The 21,033-nt window shown below is 40.1% G+C and overlaps 1 protein-coding gene across 3 annotated transcripts in view; it reads left to right on the forward strand.

Annotated features, from left to right (window-relative positions):
• Nucleotides 1-766: 766 nt before the first annotated feature.
• Nucleotides 767-21,033, forward strand: part of synrg (synergin, gamma) — a 35,670-nt gene continuing 15,403 nt past the window's right edge. The window contains exons 1-15 of one of the 3 annotated variants that reach the window (XM_062418786.1): nt 767-804; nt 7,241-7,281; nt 8,439-8,563; nt 9,059-9,186; nt 9,936-10,041; nt 10,146-10,257; nt 10,919-11,344; nt 12,105-12,383; nt 13,569-13,649; nt 13,817-14,013; nt 14,718-14,963; nt 15,050-15,189; nt 16,444-16,568; nt 17,172-17,234; nt 19,028-19,990. In XM_062418786.1, the coding sequence (XP_062274770.1) occupies nt 770-804; nt 7,241-7,281; nt 8,439-8,563; nt 9,059-9,186; nt 9,936-10,041; nt 10,146-10,257; nt 10,919-11,344; nt 12,105-12,383; nt 13,569-13,649; nt 13,817-14,013; nt 14,718-14,963; nt 15,050-15,189; nt 16,444-16,568; nt 17,172-17,234; nt 19,028-19,990 (3,067 nt within the window). In that variant the 5' untranslated portion in view covers nt 767-769. The remainder of the gene's footprint in view (nt 805-7,240; nt 7,282-8,438; nt 8,564-9,058; nt 9,187-9,935; nt 10,042-10,145; nt 10,258-10,918; nt 11,345-12,104; nt 12,384-13,568; nt 13,650-13,816; nt 14,014-14,717; nt 14,964-15,049; nt 15,190-16,443; nt 16,569-17,171; nt 17,235-19,027; nt 19,991-21,033) is intronic. The other 2 variants (XM_062418787.1, XM_062418785.1) reach the window with 2 other exon arrangements.

Consider the following 21,033-nt stretch of genomic DNA (forward strand, 5'->3'; position numbering starts at 1 on the left):
TCATTTACCAATGTTGGGGAGTAACTTGTTACATGTAATGGGATAGGTAATTTAACTACAAAACAAATCTAACTGTAATCCATTACAGTTACTGAGAAAAAAATGTGTAATTAAATTTCAGTTACTTATGAAAATGTTGGTGATTACAAAGGGGGTTACATCTGAAGTCAGACTATGCTTAGGAGGAGGGGTTTTGTTCCTAATTGTTGATACTGAATACATATATTTTTAATTCTTTGAAAACTAAATTTACTTATTTTTAAATATTGTGTAAATAAATCATGATATGGGCTAATTTGGAGCACATATGGGCTTAAATGGTGTCACAGTATTAATTAAGACCATGTTAGATTTTTGATAAACTTTTTCATAAAATATCTTTATTTTATATTCCAAAATCTACATGAACTGATGAATACATTTTAAAATAAGAGATAAATCTTAGAAAAGAAGAAATGATCTCCCTTATAAATCATGTCAGTATCCATGAAAAACACCTGAACTTAGATTTTGTAGTCTTAATGGGTACACTTACCCTAACAGTTGAAAACATTTGTTAGAAAATTAGACAAGTGATCAAAAAAGTAACTGAAATAGTGACCTTACTTATTACATTTTAAATAGGGTAACTAGTCATCTATAACCTATTACATTACAACCCTGTTTGTTTACCAGCTGAGCCTGTCAAACAGCACGCAGGGCATACTCCTCTTCTCCTGCCTCCGTCACCGCTGACGTCACCATCCTACTGCTGACTGCTGTTATCAAGATGGCGCTGCGGCCAGGATCAGGTGGAGGCAGCAGGTATTTTAGCCTTTTAAAAACCAACCGTGTCTGTCATAATGTCATTTGTTTGTGGGATATCCTCCTGCGACAGCCGCGAAGCCTCACGTTAAGGCCTCAGAGGCAGCTCAAATACTGCGATAGAGGCTGATTGTGTTGTCGAGGGAGATGAGATGACATGGCTGTCAGGTGTCTCAGCTAACGATAGCTAGCTGCTGCCTATCAGAGCTCCAAAAATAATGTAACACTATTACTATATCAACCATTGTTTACACATCATGTCTACTATAACAGCTATTATGTTTGGAGCTAACGGTATCCAGTGGTAACATGGTATTTATCGTAAAGAGTCATCATTAGTCAGAAAGTAGTTGGCAGCTAAGTAGAGAGGCCCGTACACGGCTGGTAGTCATTTACTGACAATATATCGAATTTCCTTCTAAATATTTAATACGTAAAAGGCGTATGTAGTATTATGTTAGTACACCCTTGACTGCTAAAGAAGGTGGAGCTAATAGGACTTGAGTATCTTTCAAAAAAATAGACTATTATTTCCTTTTCTGACACACCAGCTGCTGCAGAGGCTTGATAATGTGTCTCAGGAGTCAAACTGCTCTGCATTTTTTTTGTTTCATGCATATTTGTCTTTACCCAGCCAGTCACATGATCAAGCCTGTTACACATGCATCTCAAGCGAGTAAGTAGTTGTCAGTGCCAACTGACTGGAAGATACCTAATTAGAGGAGTGTGATGGTTTGCAGAGAAGAAGAAGGAGGAGGGGGTGTAAGAAAAGAAAAGAAAAGAAAAGCCCAGCCTCGTCATGCTTCTTTCATAAGCTGAGCCTGAGCTGCTTGAATAATACATATGTTCTGGCTACAAGCATCCTGACTGACCAGGTGAGCTGATACCACAGTTGAAACCAAAACCCCTTAAGGCTGTAGAGCGAGTGTGTGCAGTAGGAAAAAGACACCCAATTCTGTGTTAGACCTTTTTAGCCAACTTCATTACAAATTATTACCACACGTTTTTACACATTTTTCTTTTCAAATTATAGTCAATAGGCCTCATTTAAATACCTCATTTTTGAGTTATCATCTGTTGTCCTACCTGGTCAAAATTGACCTGAAGACAACAGGAAGGTTAACTAATAGTTAAAAAACCATGGCATCTAGCACTGTGATATCTGTTTTTGTAATAGATCACCACACACTTATAGGCTAGTTGCTATTTTGATAGTTAGCCTTATATTTTAAAGATAAAATGTGTTATTTACCTGATTCCAGTTTCTCAAATGTGAATATTCACTGGGCTTTTTTCAACTTCTGTGACAAAAAATTGAATATTTTGACATTTGACATTTGAAGACGTCACCTTGAGCTCTAGTAACAGTAATTCATATTTAATGGAGCAAACAATTCATCAATTAAGCAATCAAATAGATTTTTTCCCCCAGATTTTCCAAATTACTATATCAAAATAAGACACAATGGACAAATGTTTCCACATGGCTACTCTTTCCACTGCTGCTGACCTCACCTTTTACATGTTGGGTAATGATGTATGATGAAAAAACACAAAGTGAATGTGCCTCATGTTGAATTCAGACCTGTAAAAGTAGTTTTTTTTTTAATCTTGGTGCATCTGTCATCTGTTTCACCTTCAGTTTTCATTTTTTATCAGTGCTGCAAATAAAGATTATTTTCTTTAGCGATTCATCTGACAATCATTTTCTTGATTAGTTGTTGATCAGAGGCTGTGGTAATATCCCTAAATTAGCTTGTTTTGTCTGACTAAGAGCCTTAAATGTCTTAAGTGTGGAGATATCAAATTTACTGACGAGAAAAAAACGCAAATCATCACAATAAAATAATGGATATACAGACGAGAAAAGAAAATGTTTTCAGTGTATTTGACATGATTATACAGCAGTAACACTGTAAAATGTGTCTGAGTGTAAAACCAGGAGGTGGAGCAGTAGTGCAGTGTACAAAACCTGCTCAGTTAACACCTGTAGCAAACCTGATTGGCATTTAGAGTAAATCTATCAATATAATGTGTTTATGTTATGAAGCTGAGCGGTTGTCTTTGTTTTCCCGGTGGACACTGAGACAGAGATGCATGATATCAATTGGATGAGGCGATGATGGCTCCGTGCAAATGTCTCTTGTCTTCATCAGGACATGTGATTACACCGTTTGTCAAAGAGTTGACCTCATGAATGTCAGATGATCTCCTGATGTAATATCCTGCATGTCAAGAGTGTATTGTTTGTTTGGTGGTGTATTTTGCTGTTGTTGAGTTATTTTAATAATGAACTAATATATATTTATTCTTTTCAGTCATTTTGGAGATTTGAGAGCCTGAAAATACATTTAATTTGTCATTTATATCAGGTCACAGTGTTCAGAGATGAATTAGTTTGGTATTTGTAAGCAGGGCAGGAAGCTTTTGGCCCACCGGCTACACTGGCTGGTAATTATCTAGATTAATGAAGAACCGCTTTCTTTTGATGAATGTGCTTCAATCGGGTAACCTGGATAGATTTTTGGCCACATGATCACGATCGATTAACACATTCTCGACATCTTACAGAATAGAAATAATGGGTTCATCGACAGTCAATAAGTCGGTTTGTATTTCCTTTTTTATCCGCTGTGTACGAGCAGCTTCAGACTAAGCTGAAATCATTTTAGTTTTAGCCTCCCCCGCAGTGATGACATTGGCTGAAACTCGTGGCCCTGCCGTCTGTATCCCAGCTTTAAAAAAACAGTTTCATGATAGCTGTTGGATGATTACAGGCCTTTTTACAAGGCATGAGCCTGCCCGGTGTCCGCAGCTGCTATCGCTGCTGATCTCCTTGGATGTAAATCTGCTCAGCTGTGACCTGTTATTTGCTGCAGGATGGTGGGCAGCAGTTATACAGCGTCCCCGTAAAAGCTTTTTAAGCTGCAAATCTTACAGGGAGCAGATGTGAGGGATGCTTTCGTCACTGAAGATAAACGCAGACAGTCAGACTACATCAGTACTTTGTGGAGGTGAAACTCTTCTGTTTGCTTAGGGGTTAAATGTTTCTAAATGATGACTTAGCAAAACAAGTTCAGTCATTGCCTGAAAAGCCTTCATGTATACACACTGAATCATTGTAATTTAAACACCAGAAACGCCACTATGAAGGTTTTCATATCAGCTGCCCTCTTACATCTCTATTTATAACCACCAACAGTGCACGGACAATAAACTGACATCATTATGATGGAAATGTGCCAGATTTTGCCAAGCGGCTGTTTTTTATCTGCACTGCCGGGTACGTTTGAAATAAAAGACAGACGATCAACAATAAAGCAGTCGTATTTTTGGCCACAATAGACAAAAACAACAGTGAGGAGAGAAGTGAGAGTGAAGCAGATCAGTGAAGATGCAGACTGTGACACCCAAACAACGATCTGGATCTGAAAACACTTTTTAGACCTGAGCTACAGGTCAGGTGATCATTGCTCCGACACACACCTTTCACTCTACATACAGAGCACATAGACATTTGATGCATCGCTGCAACTAACCATTATTTTCATCATCAATTGGACAATGATAAGATCAATTTAAAATGAGATTTTTTTTTCCCGACCAACAATCCAAAACCCCAAAATATTCACTTTACAATGTTATAAAATGTAGAAAAAGCTAAAATCTTCACATTTAAAAAGCTTTAATTAGAAGATGTTTGGAGGGTTTTTTTGCTGTAAAAATTAAAAGCACAATTAATTGATTACAAATACTTTTGGGCGTTCATTTGCACATTCAAAAACACGCATAGTCACACACTGTATTAAAAGCTCCCAGCAACTTTGGGAAGGTTACTTTGGAAATGCAATAGGTTACAGATTACAAAAGCAACCTTTGGATCTCACAGATCTTTGTCAGGCATTGTCAAATCTAATATTACATTAATAATTTATCCAATTATTTTTCTTTTAATTGACGAATCAGTTAATCAACTAATCGTTTCAGCTGTTATTGTTAATTTTGCGTTTTTATATTACTATTTGTGGCCGTCGAATGTGACCGACATTGCTGAAAACGATTAGCTGACAGCATTTGTGATAATCGATGAATCCTTAAAGTTGTTTTTAATTAATTAAGCAGCTTCTAAATGTGAGGATTTACGGCATTTTTCACTTTTGCGTCTTTGTAAATGATAAGTTTTCTTTGGCTTTCGAGCAGTTTGTGCATGCGTCACATTAATGTACAATTAATTTAAATAAAATTGTCACATTAATTGACAGTGAAAAGTATTTTGTTACTACTTTAGATTAAAACACTGACTGTTAGGGGTGGGACGATACACTCAGCTCACGAGACGAGACATGATATTGGGTTCAAGAGATCGAGACAAGAAGAGATTTTAACTATTTTTAAGAAAACTTCAATGAGGAAATATATGACTGTTCTTTTATTTGAAATTCACAAAATGGAAATAATGCAGGTGCATTTTGAAATGTTTTAACTGATCATCTTGTAATGAATCACTTCAGTTCTACTTTCTAAATATATAATTATCATATGCAGTATATGCAGCACTGTAAAAGGTTTCCCCATATAGATATTTTATAGATGGATAATTTTGGTATTAATGGAAATAACAATCATAAATACAAAAGTTAGATATAATCACAAATACCAAAAAGTAAATTTTAAAGAATAGAAACTATTCTAGTATATAAATATAAATTAAATAAAGAATCCAATTATCACAAATTATAACATATTGCTAATAAAAAAACACATAAATAAAAGCTACAAGGTTAATGATCTACACGTGAAATTATAAAAAGAAGACATGACGTGAGAATGAGCGATAGAAAACCGATTGTCTTTTTTTTTTTTTTGGTGCGCCCCTTAATTATAGCTTCGCGAGCCAACATTCACGTCGACGAGAAATATCGTCACATTTTAGTCTCGCAAGATCGTGGCACGAGATCTCGTCACACCCCTACTGACTGCACTTACTAAAACTTGCCTCTCTTCCGTATTGTTAGCGGTACAGAAGTTAAAAGCAGCATCATGATTCAGGATTATTGATGCTTCGGTCGAGGTTGAAGTCAGGCCGGGTAGCAGAAAGCCCTGCTGGCTCTTTCTTGTGTTTGTCTCTGCTTCATCTCTTCCAGCCTGAGTAACTGAGCAGTAATAAGTTATTTGACAAATAGCTGAAGGCCTGTTTGTGTTGGCTCGGCTGAGGAGGGAGAGACTTGGCAGGTCGTGGAGTCTTCCTCTGATTATTTCTCAGAGGCTTCTCGTTTCTCAGAACACAGACCGAGCCGCTGTGACAGAGTCCAAGTCGCCCTCAGCGTGTCTACGACGTTTCCTCGTCCGCCTGTTTAGCGTCTGGCATTTATTCTGCTGCTGTTTGGCATTGACGTTAAAATTTCAAAGAGGATGGGTATCTGAAAAAGTTCACCTTGAGCCTGGTGTTTGTGAATAAACTGGAAACATTATGAGTTTCTTAAGACAAAGGGTCAAGGAGAGGCTCAATCTGTAACTGCAGATTTTTTAAGATGCCAAAAAGATGCCGAGATGAGCAACAGCAAACTTTATATCGAATCAGTTTTTCTTTCTAAGTGTCAGATATGCTATAGTGCTCGTAGTCACACTCGCCTTCAGATGGACCGACTCAACAAAGCATTAAATGTTCATTTTTATTTCAAATTAATGTGGATCTTCTTTATATTTTGAACAAGGGGTGACTTAAAAATGTGTCTGTATTGTTAAAAAAACTCTTATTATAAATCTTTTAGTAGTACCTTCAGAGCACTCTCCTTGGGATGTGATACACTTGTCATGGCACTTCTCCCGTTCCTGGAAACACTACCTGATGTCGTCTTTTGTCACTCTGTCCAGAGCAGCCCCTTCCTCCTCCTCTGTTTCCTCAGGAGTCTTCTCCCTTTCAGTCCCAATTTTAGCTTCACCATGCTGTAGGCCGGCAATATCTAGTGATAAATAGGCAAACTTACACCTTTCTGCTGTGCTATCGACAGTCTTGTACACTTAAATACAAAATGAATGTAAATAGTTTCACTGATTCTCTAAAAAAAAGGTCTTTAGTTAAACCATTTCAAGTCTCATGCATTCGCATCTTTTAGTTCATACATTTGTATTATATTTAAGGCTTTTAACATGTTTTTCTGTTACAAATTCAGTGATTTCTGTTACGGCCTAATACCGTCATGTCTGATTATCAAATGGTCGTTCAGTTTCACATGTAGCAGGTGTAGAAAAATTGCATTTAAAGAATTAGCCATTACTGTACAAGCAGTTAATCCAATTGGAATCTTTGTATTTGTATTTTCGGCTGCAGTGGACAGGAGGCTGTTTCTCACATCATGTGGTCAAATAGCTGACGAACTGTAATGTGTTATCATTTTATGACTTTAAACTTTATTTTCCTTTCTCCCCTTTTTAGTTTTATGTATCCTGTTGGAGGGGGCCTGGGACCGCCGCAAGGTGAGTCACTCTTAAATCAATGTTATTATTCTTTTATTGTTCCACACAGCTTTTTGGGATATTTGACGCTACACAACTGAATAGAAAGAATCAGTGATTATTTTTGTGCAGTCGGTGAGATATAATTTTTAGTTTAAATATGAAACCAAACAGATGTAGCCGACCAGATGGCCAGCTCGCTTATTATGACACTATTTTAAGAGTAAGGCAGAAAAAAAAAAAGTACAAATACACTCAAAATAGATAAACAACCACAACATGCACCTGTGACTGATGAGACAAATGAATTAAAATGCTTTACTTGTGGTGTGTTAGTAATGTGATTTCTTGGCTCCCTCATGAAAGATTATAAATAGATTTCTGTTTTGCTTCTTATTAGTCTTTCCTGTTAACAGTAAGCTTCGCTGTATAAGGTCACGAGGCGTAATGAAGCAGCAAGGAAATGTCACATTGGAGCTTACACATTGTTACCCCTACCCAATGTTGTGCACTGTGGGCCTCAGATGTGCTATCATTCAGCTGTGTGTGCTCGTCATATTTAGGCTGTTGACTTTGTGGTTACACACCCGAAAAACCATCCACGCACCACCGGGACAGGCGTCTCTCAGGGGTCATTACATGCTCCCGTTAGCAATGTCATTTTTTGTCAGTCAAATTAGAGTGTGTGCAGCCTCCTAAACAAGCCATTTATTCAGCACTAGTTGAGCCCTAACATGTTAAATCATCTGGAGGCTCCAGTAAGAGCTGGCTGCTCAGCTCTACAAGCTTACACAGCATCTGTGAAAACAAACACACAATTTTCCATTTTTTTCTCCCCCCCTCACTCCTCTTGTTTTGCTCCAAGCTGTCACAGCAGTCACTAGAAAAACAGATTTGGTTGTTGCTGAGCCCATATCTTTTTCCAGCTGTACAGGAAATTGATTCGCAATACTGAATCATGTCCAGGCTCTGGGCGGACTGGCACACTTCAAATATTAATTGAATATAGTATTTGTCACAGTGTGTAAAGTTCATTGTAACAATGTGTGTGTGTGTGTGTGTGTGTGTGTGTGTGTGTGTGTGTGTGTGTGTGTGTGTGTGTGTGTGTGTGTGTGTGTGTGTGTGTGTGTGTGTGTGTGTGTGTGTGTGTGTGTGTGTGTGTGTGTGTGTTTCCACAGGCATGGCGCCCATGCAGCAGCAACAGCAGGGCTACCCCATGGTTCAGGTGATGCAGCCTAATATGCAGGGCATGATGGGAATGAACTTTGGTGGGCAGATGCCTCCAGGTGCCATGCCGATGCAGGTGAGTTTGTGTATCTGTGTGTGTTTAAATGTTAGATATAGTTTTATATCTAACAATATCACAGTTTGATAACACATTTATACAACAAGATGGACACTTTCTTTATTATCTGACTCTTTGACTCTGTGGTTCAATGATCGGCATTTTTAACAAACTTGCTCTGGTGTAATGACTTTCGTTGACGAATACATAATAGTGAAACAGTGCTGTATTGATTTAATTGATTTAATTCAACTGGAGGCCGAGGTTAAGGGCTCCCCTGGCCCTATTTGCTTCCATATTCATTTGCTCCCAGACTGTTTTAAACATAAGCACATTAACAGGAATGTATAGCAGCCAGGTGATTTTTTATAACAAGACTTTTAGTCCATTAACATCATTCTGAATTGCATTGCTTTCCGGTGAGATCATTTAATATTGAGTGAATGGAGTCTGACTGCCTGAATACTAATGAGATTTCTGAGCTGCTGTCTGTGTGTATGTTGTATCTAATAGGGCGGGATGGCTATCGGGATGCAGACCCCCGGGATGCAGTTCTTGGGCCAGCCACAGTTTATGGGTATGAGACCTGCCGCACCCCAGTATACTGCGGACATGCAGAAACAAATGGCTGAAGAGCACCAGTAAGACATCTTTACACTTCAACATGATGGTTCTTCTTTACATCGTTTTTTTGTTCAATAGGCTTTTTTCTGGGTAGTCTACATCTATATCTGTTCATCACATTGATTTTTTTTTATTGATTGTCAGCTCTCTACCATCTAATAAAGAGAAAAATACCTCAAAAATACTAAATTGTCTATTTAATATTTATATATAAAACATTATGGTGTAAGTGACAATATCTGATTAAATGTAACTATAATGTATTTTTTAACTGTGGATGATACTATTTCTAAGTCATGACAAGGATTTATAATTTCCACACAAGTACATCCATTTCATGAGCGTTAGAGTTAGAATATATACATAAAGCAAAAGCAAAAGTTGTTAAATAGCAGTAATGATTACATTAGGGGAAAATATGGCTATTATTCATTAATGAGCCTCATTATTGGCTGCCAATTCTTGTTTTTTCTTTTTCTTCCACTCCATTTATTTATTTAATGATGAAACTACTTTGAGGTTTTGCTCTTTTTTCACTCAGCTTCCCCTCAGAACTCATTCTGTTGAGTTTTTATTTACTTGTGGCCTCTTCATGTCTCTTTTATTTTAATGAATATATCCACTAGAGTAAATAGTGTGTGTTTTCACCTCTTAATTGTGTTTATAATAATGAAAAAATGTATAGTTTTTACTTTTCTCCCACCAGTTTTTAGAATAATATTTACTTGGGTCTCCATGTAATGTCTGCACTCCTTCTATCACACAGAAAACGTCTGGAGCAGCAGCAGAAGATGCTGGAGGAAGACAGGAAAAGAAGACAATTTGAGGAACAAAAACAGAAGCTGAGGCTGCTCAGTAGTGTCAAACCGAAGGTGAGTCTCTCAACATTCTGTTTAACTTACTATTTTTCTGATGTGTCCAGCGCTCGTCTTTGTAACTCACTGTGCTTTTCGATACTTTGCTGTTTTGCTCTCAGACAGGAGAGAAGAGCCGGGATGATGCTTTGGAGGCAATCAAAGGCAACCTGGACGGTTTCAGCAGAGATGCGAAGATGCACCCAACTCCATCATCACAGACCAAGAACCCAGGTACCCTCACACACATTTTTCCTGTCGTTCCTCTCCATCAGCAGATCTGCTCTCTGTATCGCTGTCTCTGTTTAGGAACAATAACTGGATTAGAGGCAGGTCAACATGATGTCTGCCCAGCTGGCATCCAGATGAACCATATGTGGAAATATCTTGATTGCATTCCTTTTTATCCCATTATTTTTCCTCAGTCTCTCATCTCATCTGTGCACTTGTCGTTATTGTTGTTGTGCTCACTTTGAAGTAGTGTGTTAATTTTTGTATCTGTTCAAAACAATGTCTGTTTGTGAACGTCATTGTTCACAAACTTACTGAACTTTGTGTTAAAACTATAGATATCCCCCACTTAACTTTTACCTTTGCATTTCAGAGAATTGTGGGCATGCATTCATCAAACATAGCCTGAAGTAATGCTCATTATTCTGGTGTTAATGTTTAAACAAATGCTGTAGTTTGGAAAATTGATAATCAGTAGTTTAATTAAAAAGTATTTCATTAAATCTAAATATGAATGAATTTTGCTTGAATTTGCTGCTCTACAGATTCTGATCTTGCACAGAATAGTCTATCTCACTCTTGCAATATTGCAGCCCTTAATTCAATCTCCATTGTAGTGTGTGTCATGTGTTGTGCCATTATCATTATTTCTTCATTTTTGCAGACTCATCGCCATCACACCCGTCTGTCACCTCTCACTCCCTCCCCGCAGCTTTAACAGAAGACAATGATGAGTTTAGTGACTTTCAGGGGCCTTTAGATGCTCCTGCCTCCCTCCCTTCCTCCTCCTCCTCCTCCTCCACCACTTCCTCCACCTTCGGGCTCTCCTCTTATTCCCACGTCCAACCTCCCTCTTCCTCTACTAAGACAGGTTTCACTGTGGACGATGACGAGTTTAGTGACTTTGTTCAGGGTCCTGCAAATGCCTTCCCTTCCATAAACTCCCACCTCTCCTCTCAGGCCAAAGTCCAACCATCACCCCCTTCCTCCTCGTCCTCCATCCCCCAGTCCCTCCCTGCCACTGTGTCCATTCACACTGCCACCCAACACTCTGCTGTCAACAGCACCAGCTCCCAACCTACATTTCAAGGTAACTCTTCCTTTGCTTTGTTGACACCTCCCCTCCCATCCTCATAATTTAGAGTCAACACTTTGTTGCAGTGTGGGAGCATGCAGCCAGCACAGCTAAAGCTACCAGACATAACAACTCAGCAAGCAGCAAGGATGTTTAACCTGCAAGAAACCTAACTTGCTTTATCCCTAGGAATGAGAGCATGTAGGAATTTGTGCTTTAGCGAGTTTGAACCATATTTTTTCTGTATCCACCATTGATACTGAATCTATTTATTAGGGGGTGTCCCGATAAGAGGCTGTATTTCTGGTGTCATCTGTTGTCTAATCTGGTTGGTTGAGCAGCTGCTCTGTGACAGCTCTCGGCCTCTCGACTATGAATGATAGGACAGAGAGAAGTAACAGCTACTCTCCATCGAGTGACATCCCAATCCTTTGAGACATTTCTGATCTTGTTGTTTGGCATCTGGAGTAGACACATTAGATGGCCTCTGGATTGTTTGCCTCTGACATGAGAAGATACTGAATCAAAATTGCAGGTCGCATCTGGAATATGACGTGGTTAATTGGCCCAGAAAATAGTTATACAGTATTAATACACCATGTGCAGTGCAACAGTTGAACAAAACATCATGTATAGTGTAGTAAATACATACTATATGATATTCAAATAAATATAAACACAAGTATATCAGAATGGCCAGTTTATATCAAGGAAAAGAGGAAAGCTGCATTTCTGTGTATAGCTATAAAAGTTTGTCCCTCATTCACCCCTCTAGGCCCGTCCTTGGAAGAGAAGCTATTCTCCTCATGTGATCTTACGGGTGATAAGACGGCCCACGTTAGCTTTAAATCCAAGCAGAGTATGGCTGAAATGGGTCCTAGAACTAAAGTTTCAGCCCAGTTTCAGTCCAGCACTAAAGCCAGGAACTGGGCTGCAGCCTCTGGGGACTTGAGTTCTGTCTTCGTCGCAGAAAGGCCACCCGTGGCTCCGGTTTCAGCACCCAACACCCCCCCATCAGCCGCTGACTCATCCCCTCAAACCAGTAGTGACAGTGGTGAGAGAAATGCCTGTTTATCAGACTCTCACAGTTTCTTCTTCTTCTTCTCTCCCTTGCTTTGCTGCAGTATTAACACGTCCTCTAGGCAGTAGTTTTATTTCTTTCCTGGGTAAATATTTTCACTCTTTTTTTTAACCCCAACATCATAATTCTGTGCCTCTTACAGCAGCTTAATCTCTTCTGTTTCTTTGGGTCATAATTGGTTTATACCAGATTCAGCACTGGGAATCAGACTATCGCAGCCTGAAATGAAATAACACAATTTTCTTCACCTCTGGGATTACTGCGGAGTGGCAGTGTCTTTTAGGTGTCCTGCCTGGTGTCTTTACTCGCTCTCCTAAGCCAAGTCTGTGCTCTTATTTCTGCCCGCTTTGTACCTCCATTACTTCAGGCCAAATCTCATTAGAGGGTCTTCTCATGTTGGCGCTCTCCGCACACGATGTGGAAATGGACTGTGTCTGTAGAGGTCCTGGGGTAATACCTGCTGACTCAATAAGCTACCGTCTGTTCCCCTCGCTGTGTAACACCCTCTCAGAGAACGACCTCTGGCGCATGCTGACTGCTTTGGTCTAACAGGATGCGCATGGATTGGCAGGTGCCATTGGGGCCAAAACATAATCCAAGGCTGATTGTGCATGCCACTTTGCTACTCCTTTGTGCTGTTATTTGTTTGTCTGTGTCCTTGGTGTCATCAAGGGAAATATAGAGGCTCATTATGGAGACTGGGGAGATTTGTAATAAGATTCATTTAACCCCAAGACTGTGGCTGCCTGAGTAAACATATGCCTTGCAGATAAAGTGTTAGAGACTCAAGCAAGCCATAGCTTTTTTTTCTTCTCTATTTGCAGGAAAAATAACTTTATTAAGGTCGACGTCAACAGTAGAATTAGACTTTTAGATATTTTTCATACAAGGCAAACACATCCTCCCCTCTCCTTGAAGCTGGAAAATGCAGACTGATTTATCAAAGTCTGACGTGGCAGGATGCTTGTGATTCAGTGCAGGGGAGCATTACATCTGCACTGAGCCTTCCAGACATCAGGTGTATGATTTTTGTTGAGTTGGGTACCAGCAGGGCTCAGCTGCCAAGAGGCTTGGCAAATCGTATGCCTGGGAAAGGCTTTTGCAACAACGACTAACTCTGTGTGTGTGTTTGTGTGCGTCTCTCTCTGCTTGTGACAGCGGGTGTTGGCGTTTACCCACAACAAGAGCACATTCAGCCCATGCTGCCAGCCTGGGTTTACAACGACAGCCTTGTCCCAGGTAAACATTTACACATGAATACAGCGAGTATAACGTTCCAGGTATTCATATCGACATGATATTAGTCTGTGTTATGTGGAAAGAAATGAAACTACACTAATGGCTGAAGTTTTTCTCTACATTTCAAGCATACATTAATGTTTTCGTCTCTGTTTTTCTGTATTCAGAAATGTTCAAGAAGGTTCTTGAAATCACCATGACCCCAGCAGGGATAGACACAGCCAAGCTCTACCCAATATTAATGTCATCAGGTCTTCCCAGGGAAGCTCTGGGTCAAATCTGGGCAACGGCCAACCGCACAACACCTGGCATGCTGACCAAGGAGGAGCTCTACACTGTACTTTCACTAATTGGTGTGGCGCAGGTAAACACTGGCGTCCAGACAAATTATCCACTTAAAATGACATCACTAATCACCTCCCATTGCTTCCCCGGCGCCTCGCCACAAACTCTACACTGAAATTAGACAAGCTTAGCTGGAAACCAGGAGAAGGAGGCAGAGCTGTGAATCAGCCCAGGGCTCGTGAAGCATTGTTAGGCGAAAACATGGCTGAGCCCCCCTCAAACGAGTTTGGCAGGAGGCTTCTTATCATCCTCAGCTCGGGCCTGTCACCAGCACCCCTGGGAGGATGCAAATCTGCAGGCAGCTCACGAAACACTGCATGCAACCGCTTCCATGCGAGGAATAATAAGACACATTTGGTGATATAAATCTTCAAGAGTCTTAAAACACTAGCACAACAAGGTGTGGTGAAAAAAGTTTGAGTCTGCCAGTGACATCTGTTCAAAAGAAATCTGCCTCTACTGAATAATTTATGTGCAAACAGAAGTCTTTTTTCCTACTTCAGTGAATACATAACGCCAGCAGATAAAATAGGTTGAGATTCGCCACTGTGCTCTAACGGCCCTCATGATCTCTCTCCCTTTAATTATCTTTCATAAATTAGTTGACATTTTGATTTTACATCACAACATTCTAACCAATCAAAAGATGAAATATTAAAGTTTTGCCCTTTTCATTGGATTTGTTGACCAGCTCATCCCTAAGATCTGTTTCCCTTGTTTCAGAGTGGCCTCCCAGCAATGAATGTGGAAATCCTCAGTCAGTTCCCTTCTCCACCAGTGCCCAACCTTCCTGCCCTGGCTATGGCCATGGTTCCTGTCATGCCCCAGCACCCGCAGCCCTTGATGACCCAGCCCCCTGTCTCCATGGCCATGCCCACGCCTGCACCACCAGTCATGGCAATGACACCCGCAGCATCGGCTCAAGCACCCACAAACACTAACTTCATTGCCAGTTTCCCTCCTGCACAGGTAACACAGCCATGTTTCTAGTTCTGCCTCTTCTTGTTATTGATAATAACTCACATCACACTCACTAACACATTGACTCGTCTCAGGCAACCAAAACCGATGACGATGATTTTCAGGACTTCCAGGAGGCTCCAAAGCCAGGAGTAGGAGACCAGGCCTTCACTGAGTTCCAGGGGGATTCTAGTGCAAGTTTTCCCACCAGCATAGCATCACAACACCAAAACAGGTAACAAATGTGCGCGCTGATGAGATACTTATAAAGAATCCTGAAATTGAACAATGTGCTACACAGATTGAACAGTGTGTTAAAAAGCTGAAAGTGTTCACCAGCTGTTAAATTTAGATTATCGTATATATATTTATACACTATCTTCAGTGTTCCTCATTATTTCCTTTCATTACTACTTCTACTTTTCTGAAGAAATTTTCTAAATGTTTGCAGTGATGAGGGTCTAATATTCAGCCCTGAATGGTTATTTATAGCAGTTATTCTGCATAATCTTTATGTTTTGTATTGTCTATCTTAGAATTGATACAGTCAGCAACACTGTCTTAATATCTTGCAATAACCTCCTCAGAATAACAATGAGTTTGGGTCATCGCTTAATGAATTCACCTCAGTGGATATTAGATAAGCTCATTTTTCTATATTACTTTCTATGCCCTTATAGAGAGACTGTCCTTTCACCGAGAGGAAGCTGAAAGGCAATTATCTGTTGAAAGACAAAGAGAAGGCAGAACTAAATTATCTTCCATCTAAGTGGCATACTGTAGGAGTTTTATAAAAAATCATATTTCTCCCCTGAAAACATACAAGTCAGACTGTTTCAGCAAAGTAATGAGAGTTCTGAGATTGTCATTTAATTAAATGAGAGGCTGAAAAAGCTGGTGTAGGTTTGCCAGGCTGAACTGGCAGGCATACGTTACTGTCAGATGTCTTCAGAGAAAGGGATTTGAGGAAATTGGTATTCACTGGGAAATTAGCTTAATCCTTCCCCATAGCACTTGATTCTTGTGTTTCACCAGATCAGCTATTTAAACAATGTAAATTATGATTTTTATACATGCTCAGCTTTGTACGATCTAATTATATTGTTATATACATATGTTTATACAACATTTGCTTACATTTAGCTTTGTATGCTATGACAGATGAGTATAGTATGTTATGGTAGACAAATACTGATATGATCCATGTTTGTAACTGTTCTTGCAAATATGAATACTCTTTCTATATACTCTTTTAATTATTTTGTCTACCACCTTTAATACAGCACACATAAATATTGTCAGCTGCATTGGATTCATAATCACCGTTATGGTCAGGTCTACAGAGAGTGAAAGAGAGAGAGAAAAAAAGTCTCTCAAAACTTTTTCACCCACGGCAAATGTTCAATCAGCTCAGACAGCTTACGGGGATTTAACTCCACTATTGAACCTCGCTGCCTGATTTCTGACTACAGCTATTGTGTCCTTCCAGTGCACCTACCATGCTGACTCCAGTGTCTGGTTCCTCCTCTGTCTCCGTCACATCCTCTGATAAGTACGCTGTCTTCAAGCAGCTGTCTGTGGATCAGCCTGCAGAGCCTACACCCCCTCCCTCAGGTACCTTCAATACCTCACAAAGGGTTTTCAGGATGTTAGGAAAATTGTCTGCTCTCTGTAAAATAGGTAAATCGTGGCAAAAAAAATTCACATTTATTTCATACATTAAAACTGCTCTTGGTAAAGTACAAATATGCTTCAGATTTTTAAACCAACATGGTAACATAGGGAATGACTCACATCGCACTCCTTCTAGCTAGAGAGCTGGCAAGGATTGATTGAAAGCAGAGAGCGTCTCATCACTCAGATGGGTTTGGCACATCTCGCCATGACGCAGCTGAGGAATACTGTAACCACTGCTCCACGTATTCTGAAATATTATCCTTGTCCATCCACCGCATACAGAATTTTTATTACCTCAAAAATAATATTGTTCCCTGAAGGTTACCTACTGCAGCTTTAAACCGGAGAAACATTATCCAAAGCAGCTTAAATGAGGGCGCCTTCAGTATTAAGGAAATGTTTTTACCACTTTATAAACCCTTTTTTGCCCTTGGACAATACACACAGTGCATTACCAAACTGCATTAAGGTAATACTTACCTCCATGTTACAGATGATGGATTTTTATACATTGGTCTTCTTTATGTTTTTTCAATCCAGATATTGGAGACAAATACAGTGTGTTCAGACAACTTGAGCAACCAGCTGACAAGAAACCAGTCGGTAAGCAACTCCTCTTCACGCACACTCACACACGTTAGTAAATCCATTCATTCTCTTCAAGAACAATCTCACATCGTCTTTAAACAAAGCTTTGTTGAAATTTGTAGGAAGGAGAGTGAAATTCCCACCAATTAAACATTGTATTAAAACTTGGTTGAAGCTATCAGGTTGCTGTATTAGCATTGTGCCATTTTTTAAACTGAATCTTGTTCTGCAAGCCTGCAGTGTTGATACCAGTTTGTTTCCCGTCCCTGTTTCATTAGAACAGTTTTCGATGGGCACGGCTGTTACAACTCCAGTAAGTCGTGCTTTGCAGTGACCTTTCCTTGGCATTGTCAGGCTCCACCTCGGATGAGCCCATTAGTTATCTCTATTTTCCACCGCACACCAGCAGTGTGAACAGATTCTCTGTTTGAGTTCACGCATATATTATACCAAAGTACCTTCTGACTTTTTTCTGTTCTTTATATGAACGTCATGTTTCACAAAGACAAAAGGATTCTGTTACTGCTGCTTAAGTTTTTGTAGCATACTGAATATGAATGCAAAAAAATACCCATCTTAAGTGATTTAACTTATTATTGAATTTAAAATAAATCTAATATTACTTTATACAAAAATATCAAACAACTTAAAGTATGTAGTCTGTGCTTGTTGAGACAGTCACTCCTAATAAAAATTGTTGCTACTGATCTTGAAACAATCTTCATGCGCCAATCTGGAAATCTTTTTTTTGTTTTTTTAAACATTAACATATACATCTAGTAAAGTACATCATATCCCATATTCTGACACACCTTGTTGAAGTTACCCAATGTGCAACAATAATTTAATTGGCAACTATTTTGACAATCTATTTATCGTATTGGGTAATTTTTTAAGAAAAAATCCTGTGATTGCAGGTTCTCAAATGTGAATATTTTCTGGTTTATTCACCATGTTTGGACACTTTATAGACCAAACAACTTATTGGATAATCAAGAAAATAATCAATAGGTTAATCGATAATGAAAATAATTGCAAGTTGCAGCCTGAATCATTCTACTTCAGGAGTAAAAACTGACATAATTAATGTTTTGCTTTTCAAACCTATTTATCCATCAAGCCAGTATATTAATGGTGATTTCCAAGACTGAACTGAAGTCAAATCTGTCTTTTCTAAACTATTCTGACATCTGAGTAAATATTGTGTTGTATCAGGTTCCAAAAGAAACTATCTTTTTACATTATTGGGCACACAAAGCTAGGCAAATGTTACTTAAATATAATTTTCACAGTTGTAGTTCTACTGTATTTTTACTTATTCTGTTTGCACAAAGACTTGACACTTTAAAAATGAAAAGCAAAAACATTGGAACAGCACTGGAGGCCTCTGTTAGTTCACTTGCACTTGGAAAGAGTGAAGAGAGAAAACATTCGTACATTAAGAGACAAAATATATTGTTAAGATGGATATTTCTTTGCATGATGGCATATTATTCATATTTTGTTCCAGTTTGAACTGATCATTGCATGGTAGTGGGGATGTGTGTCTCTTTAGATGATGTAGCTTTGTTTGTGCAGTGATGTGTGCTATTTTCTGCGTCCCGAGGAGCACAGTTAATCAGAGGACTGGAAGTTTACCATGAACATTCATAACGCGGCACAGTCATAACTAATCCACTCGCTTCCTTTCTTGTAGGATTGTAAAATGACACAAGTCGTGGCTGAGGAAGTCTTTTTGTCTGGATCCCATTATGTCTGTCTGCCGTGATATTTTTAATAAAATGTATCTTGTCCTCTTTGGTTCGCAGGGGAAGGATTTGCAGATTTCAAGTCTGTCAGCGCTGATGATGGCTTCACAGACTTTAAAACCGCCGACAGCGTCTCTCCACTAGACCCCTCCGAACAAGCCAAGATCTTTCAGCCTGCCTTCCCTTCTGCTTTCCCCAATTCTCAGTCTCTACAACAATTACCACAACAGCAGCAACAGCCAGCAGTATCTCTTTCTCAGCCCAAAAACCCTCTCAACATGGCAGACCTGGACCTTTTCTCTTCTATAGCTCCCTCTGTTCCCGCCCCTGCTGAGACAAAACCTAGCACCTTCCCCTCTGTTTCTGTGCCCCCCTCGCTAGTCCTTTTACCATGTGGAACGAAGCCCCCAGGGGGAGGGGCAGATGACTTTGGTGACTTTGCCCTCTTCGGCTCCTCTTCTGATGCTGCTCCGCCTTCAGCAGCTGGAGGAGCTGTGGCAGCGCCGCAGGACGACTTCGCTGACTTCATGGCGTTTGGCAGTTCTGGTGGCGAGCCTAAATGTGAGAGCAGTGTGGGGGTTCAAGGCGAGACCTCCGCTCAGCAGCGACCTCAGCAGAGCTCAGACAAATATGACGTGTTCAAACAGCTGTCTCTGGAGGGAGGCCTGGCCTACGATGACACCAAGGAGAGCGGTGGAGGCTCCTTCTCTTCTCTCAAGAGTGACCCAGACGACTTTGCCGACTTCCAGTCCTCAAAATTCTGCACAGCGCTCGGTGCCTCAGAAAAGACCCTGGTAGACAAGGTGGCTGCTTTTAAACAGGCCAAGGAGGACTCCGCCTCTGTCAAGTCCCTCGACCTCCCGTCCATCGGGGGGAGCAGTGTGGGAAAAGAAGACTCGGAGGATGCACTGTCAGTGCAGCTGGACATGAAGCTGTCGGACATGGGCGGAGACCTGAAGCACGTGATGTCGGACAGCTCTCTGGACTTGCCGGGTCTCTCGGCCCACCAGCCCCCCGCTACAGGTGAGGAATTAGTGCGTTTGCTCTGGTGAGGCCCTGTTTGGTCACACACACTTGTAATTCCAAGGCCAGCAGTGGCCTCTCCTCGTCAGTGCCCACCAAACTCGGGATCAAAGCGCAAGTCATAATTGAATATGTTTAAATACTCAAGACAGACGTAACACTACATGAATTACATATGAGATTAGTCGCATCATATCATTCATTCTACATTTCATCAATCATCTCAAGATATTTATTTATTTATTTATTTATATTTATTTATTTATCAATTTATTTAAACCTCTAGTTCCTTCCTCCCTTCTTTCTTTGTCTCCATATTGACCCTCCCTCCCTCTCTGCATATTTTATTGTAATGACAGAAAGGTCCTGGCCCATATCTATTTATTTGCAAATAACGAGTGTCTGGTTTTGATGTGTTGGCAGTCAGTTCATAGACGAGGTCCCCTGCTGGTGTCTGTGTGACTCGGATAAGCTCACTGTTTGTTGAGTATACACTGCAGTGGCAGATCTCGCGCCTCCCTTCAGTGGACATTTTGTCTCCACAGGCTGGACTGTGTGTTTGCTGTGTGTATGTGTGTGTGTACTTGTATGGCTATCATTGTAAGAACCAATTTGAGTTTTATATCTGGGGAGTGAGGGCATTTTAGGAAAGTGTGGGCATTTTGGCCGGTCCTCACTATGAGTCTTCAGGCTTGGTTTTAGGGTGAAAGTTAGTGTTTAGGGTGAAAGTTGGAGTTGGGTTTAGGTTCAGTTTAGGGTTAGGGTCAGGCATTTAATTGTGATGGTAAGGGGCTCGAGAATGCAGTATGTTATTAATGTTTTCACTAAGATAGCTAAACAAATGTTACTGTGTGTGTGTGTGCGTGTGCACGTTTGTGTCATTTGTTACCTCTTGGGGACCGTTTCCAGTATTAACACCACCCATGTCGGGATCAGTAGTCCTTGTGGGGACCAAAGCCTGGCCCTAAACGTCATTTCTGAAGTCCTGTTTAAGGTTAGGGATACATTGAGATTAAGTTAAGGTTAGCCATAAATTGGTTGTG

This window comes from Scomber scombrus, chromosome 5, assembly GCF_963691925.1.
Source record: "Scomber scombrus chromosome 5, fScoSco1.1, whole genome shotgun sequence".
NCBI classification, from domain to species: domain Eukaryota; kingdom Metazoa; phylum Chordata; class Actinopteri; order Scombriformes; family Scombridae; genus Scomber; species Scomber scombrus.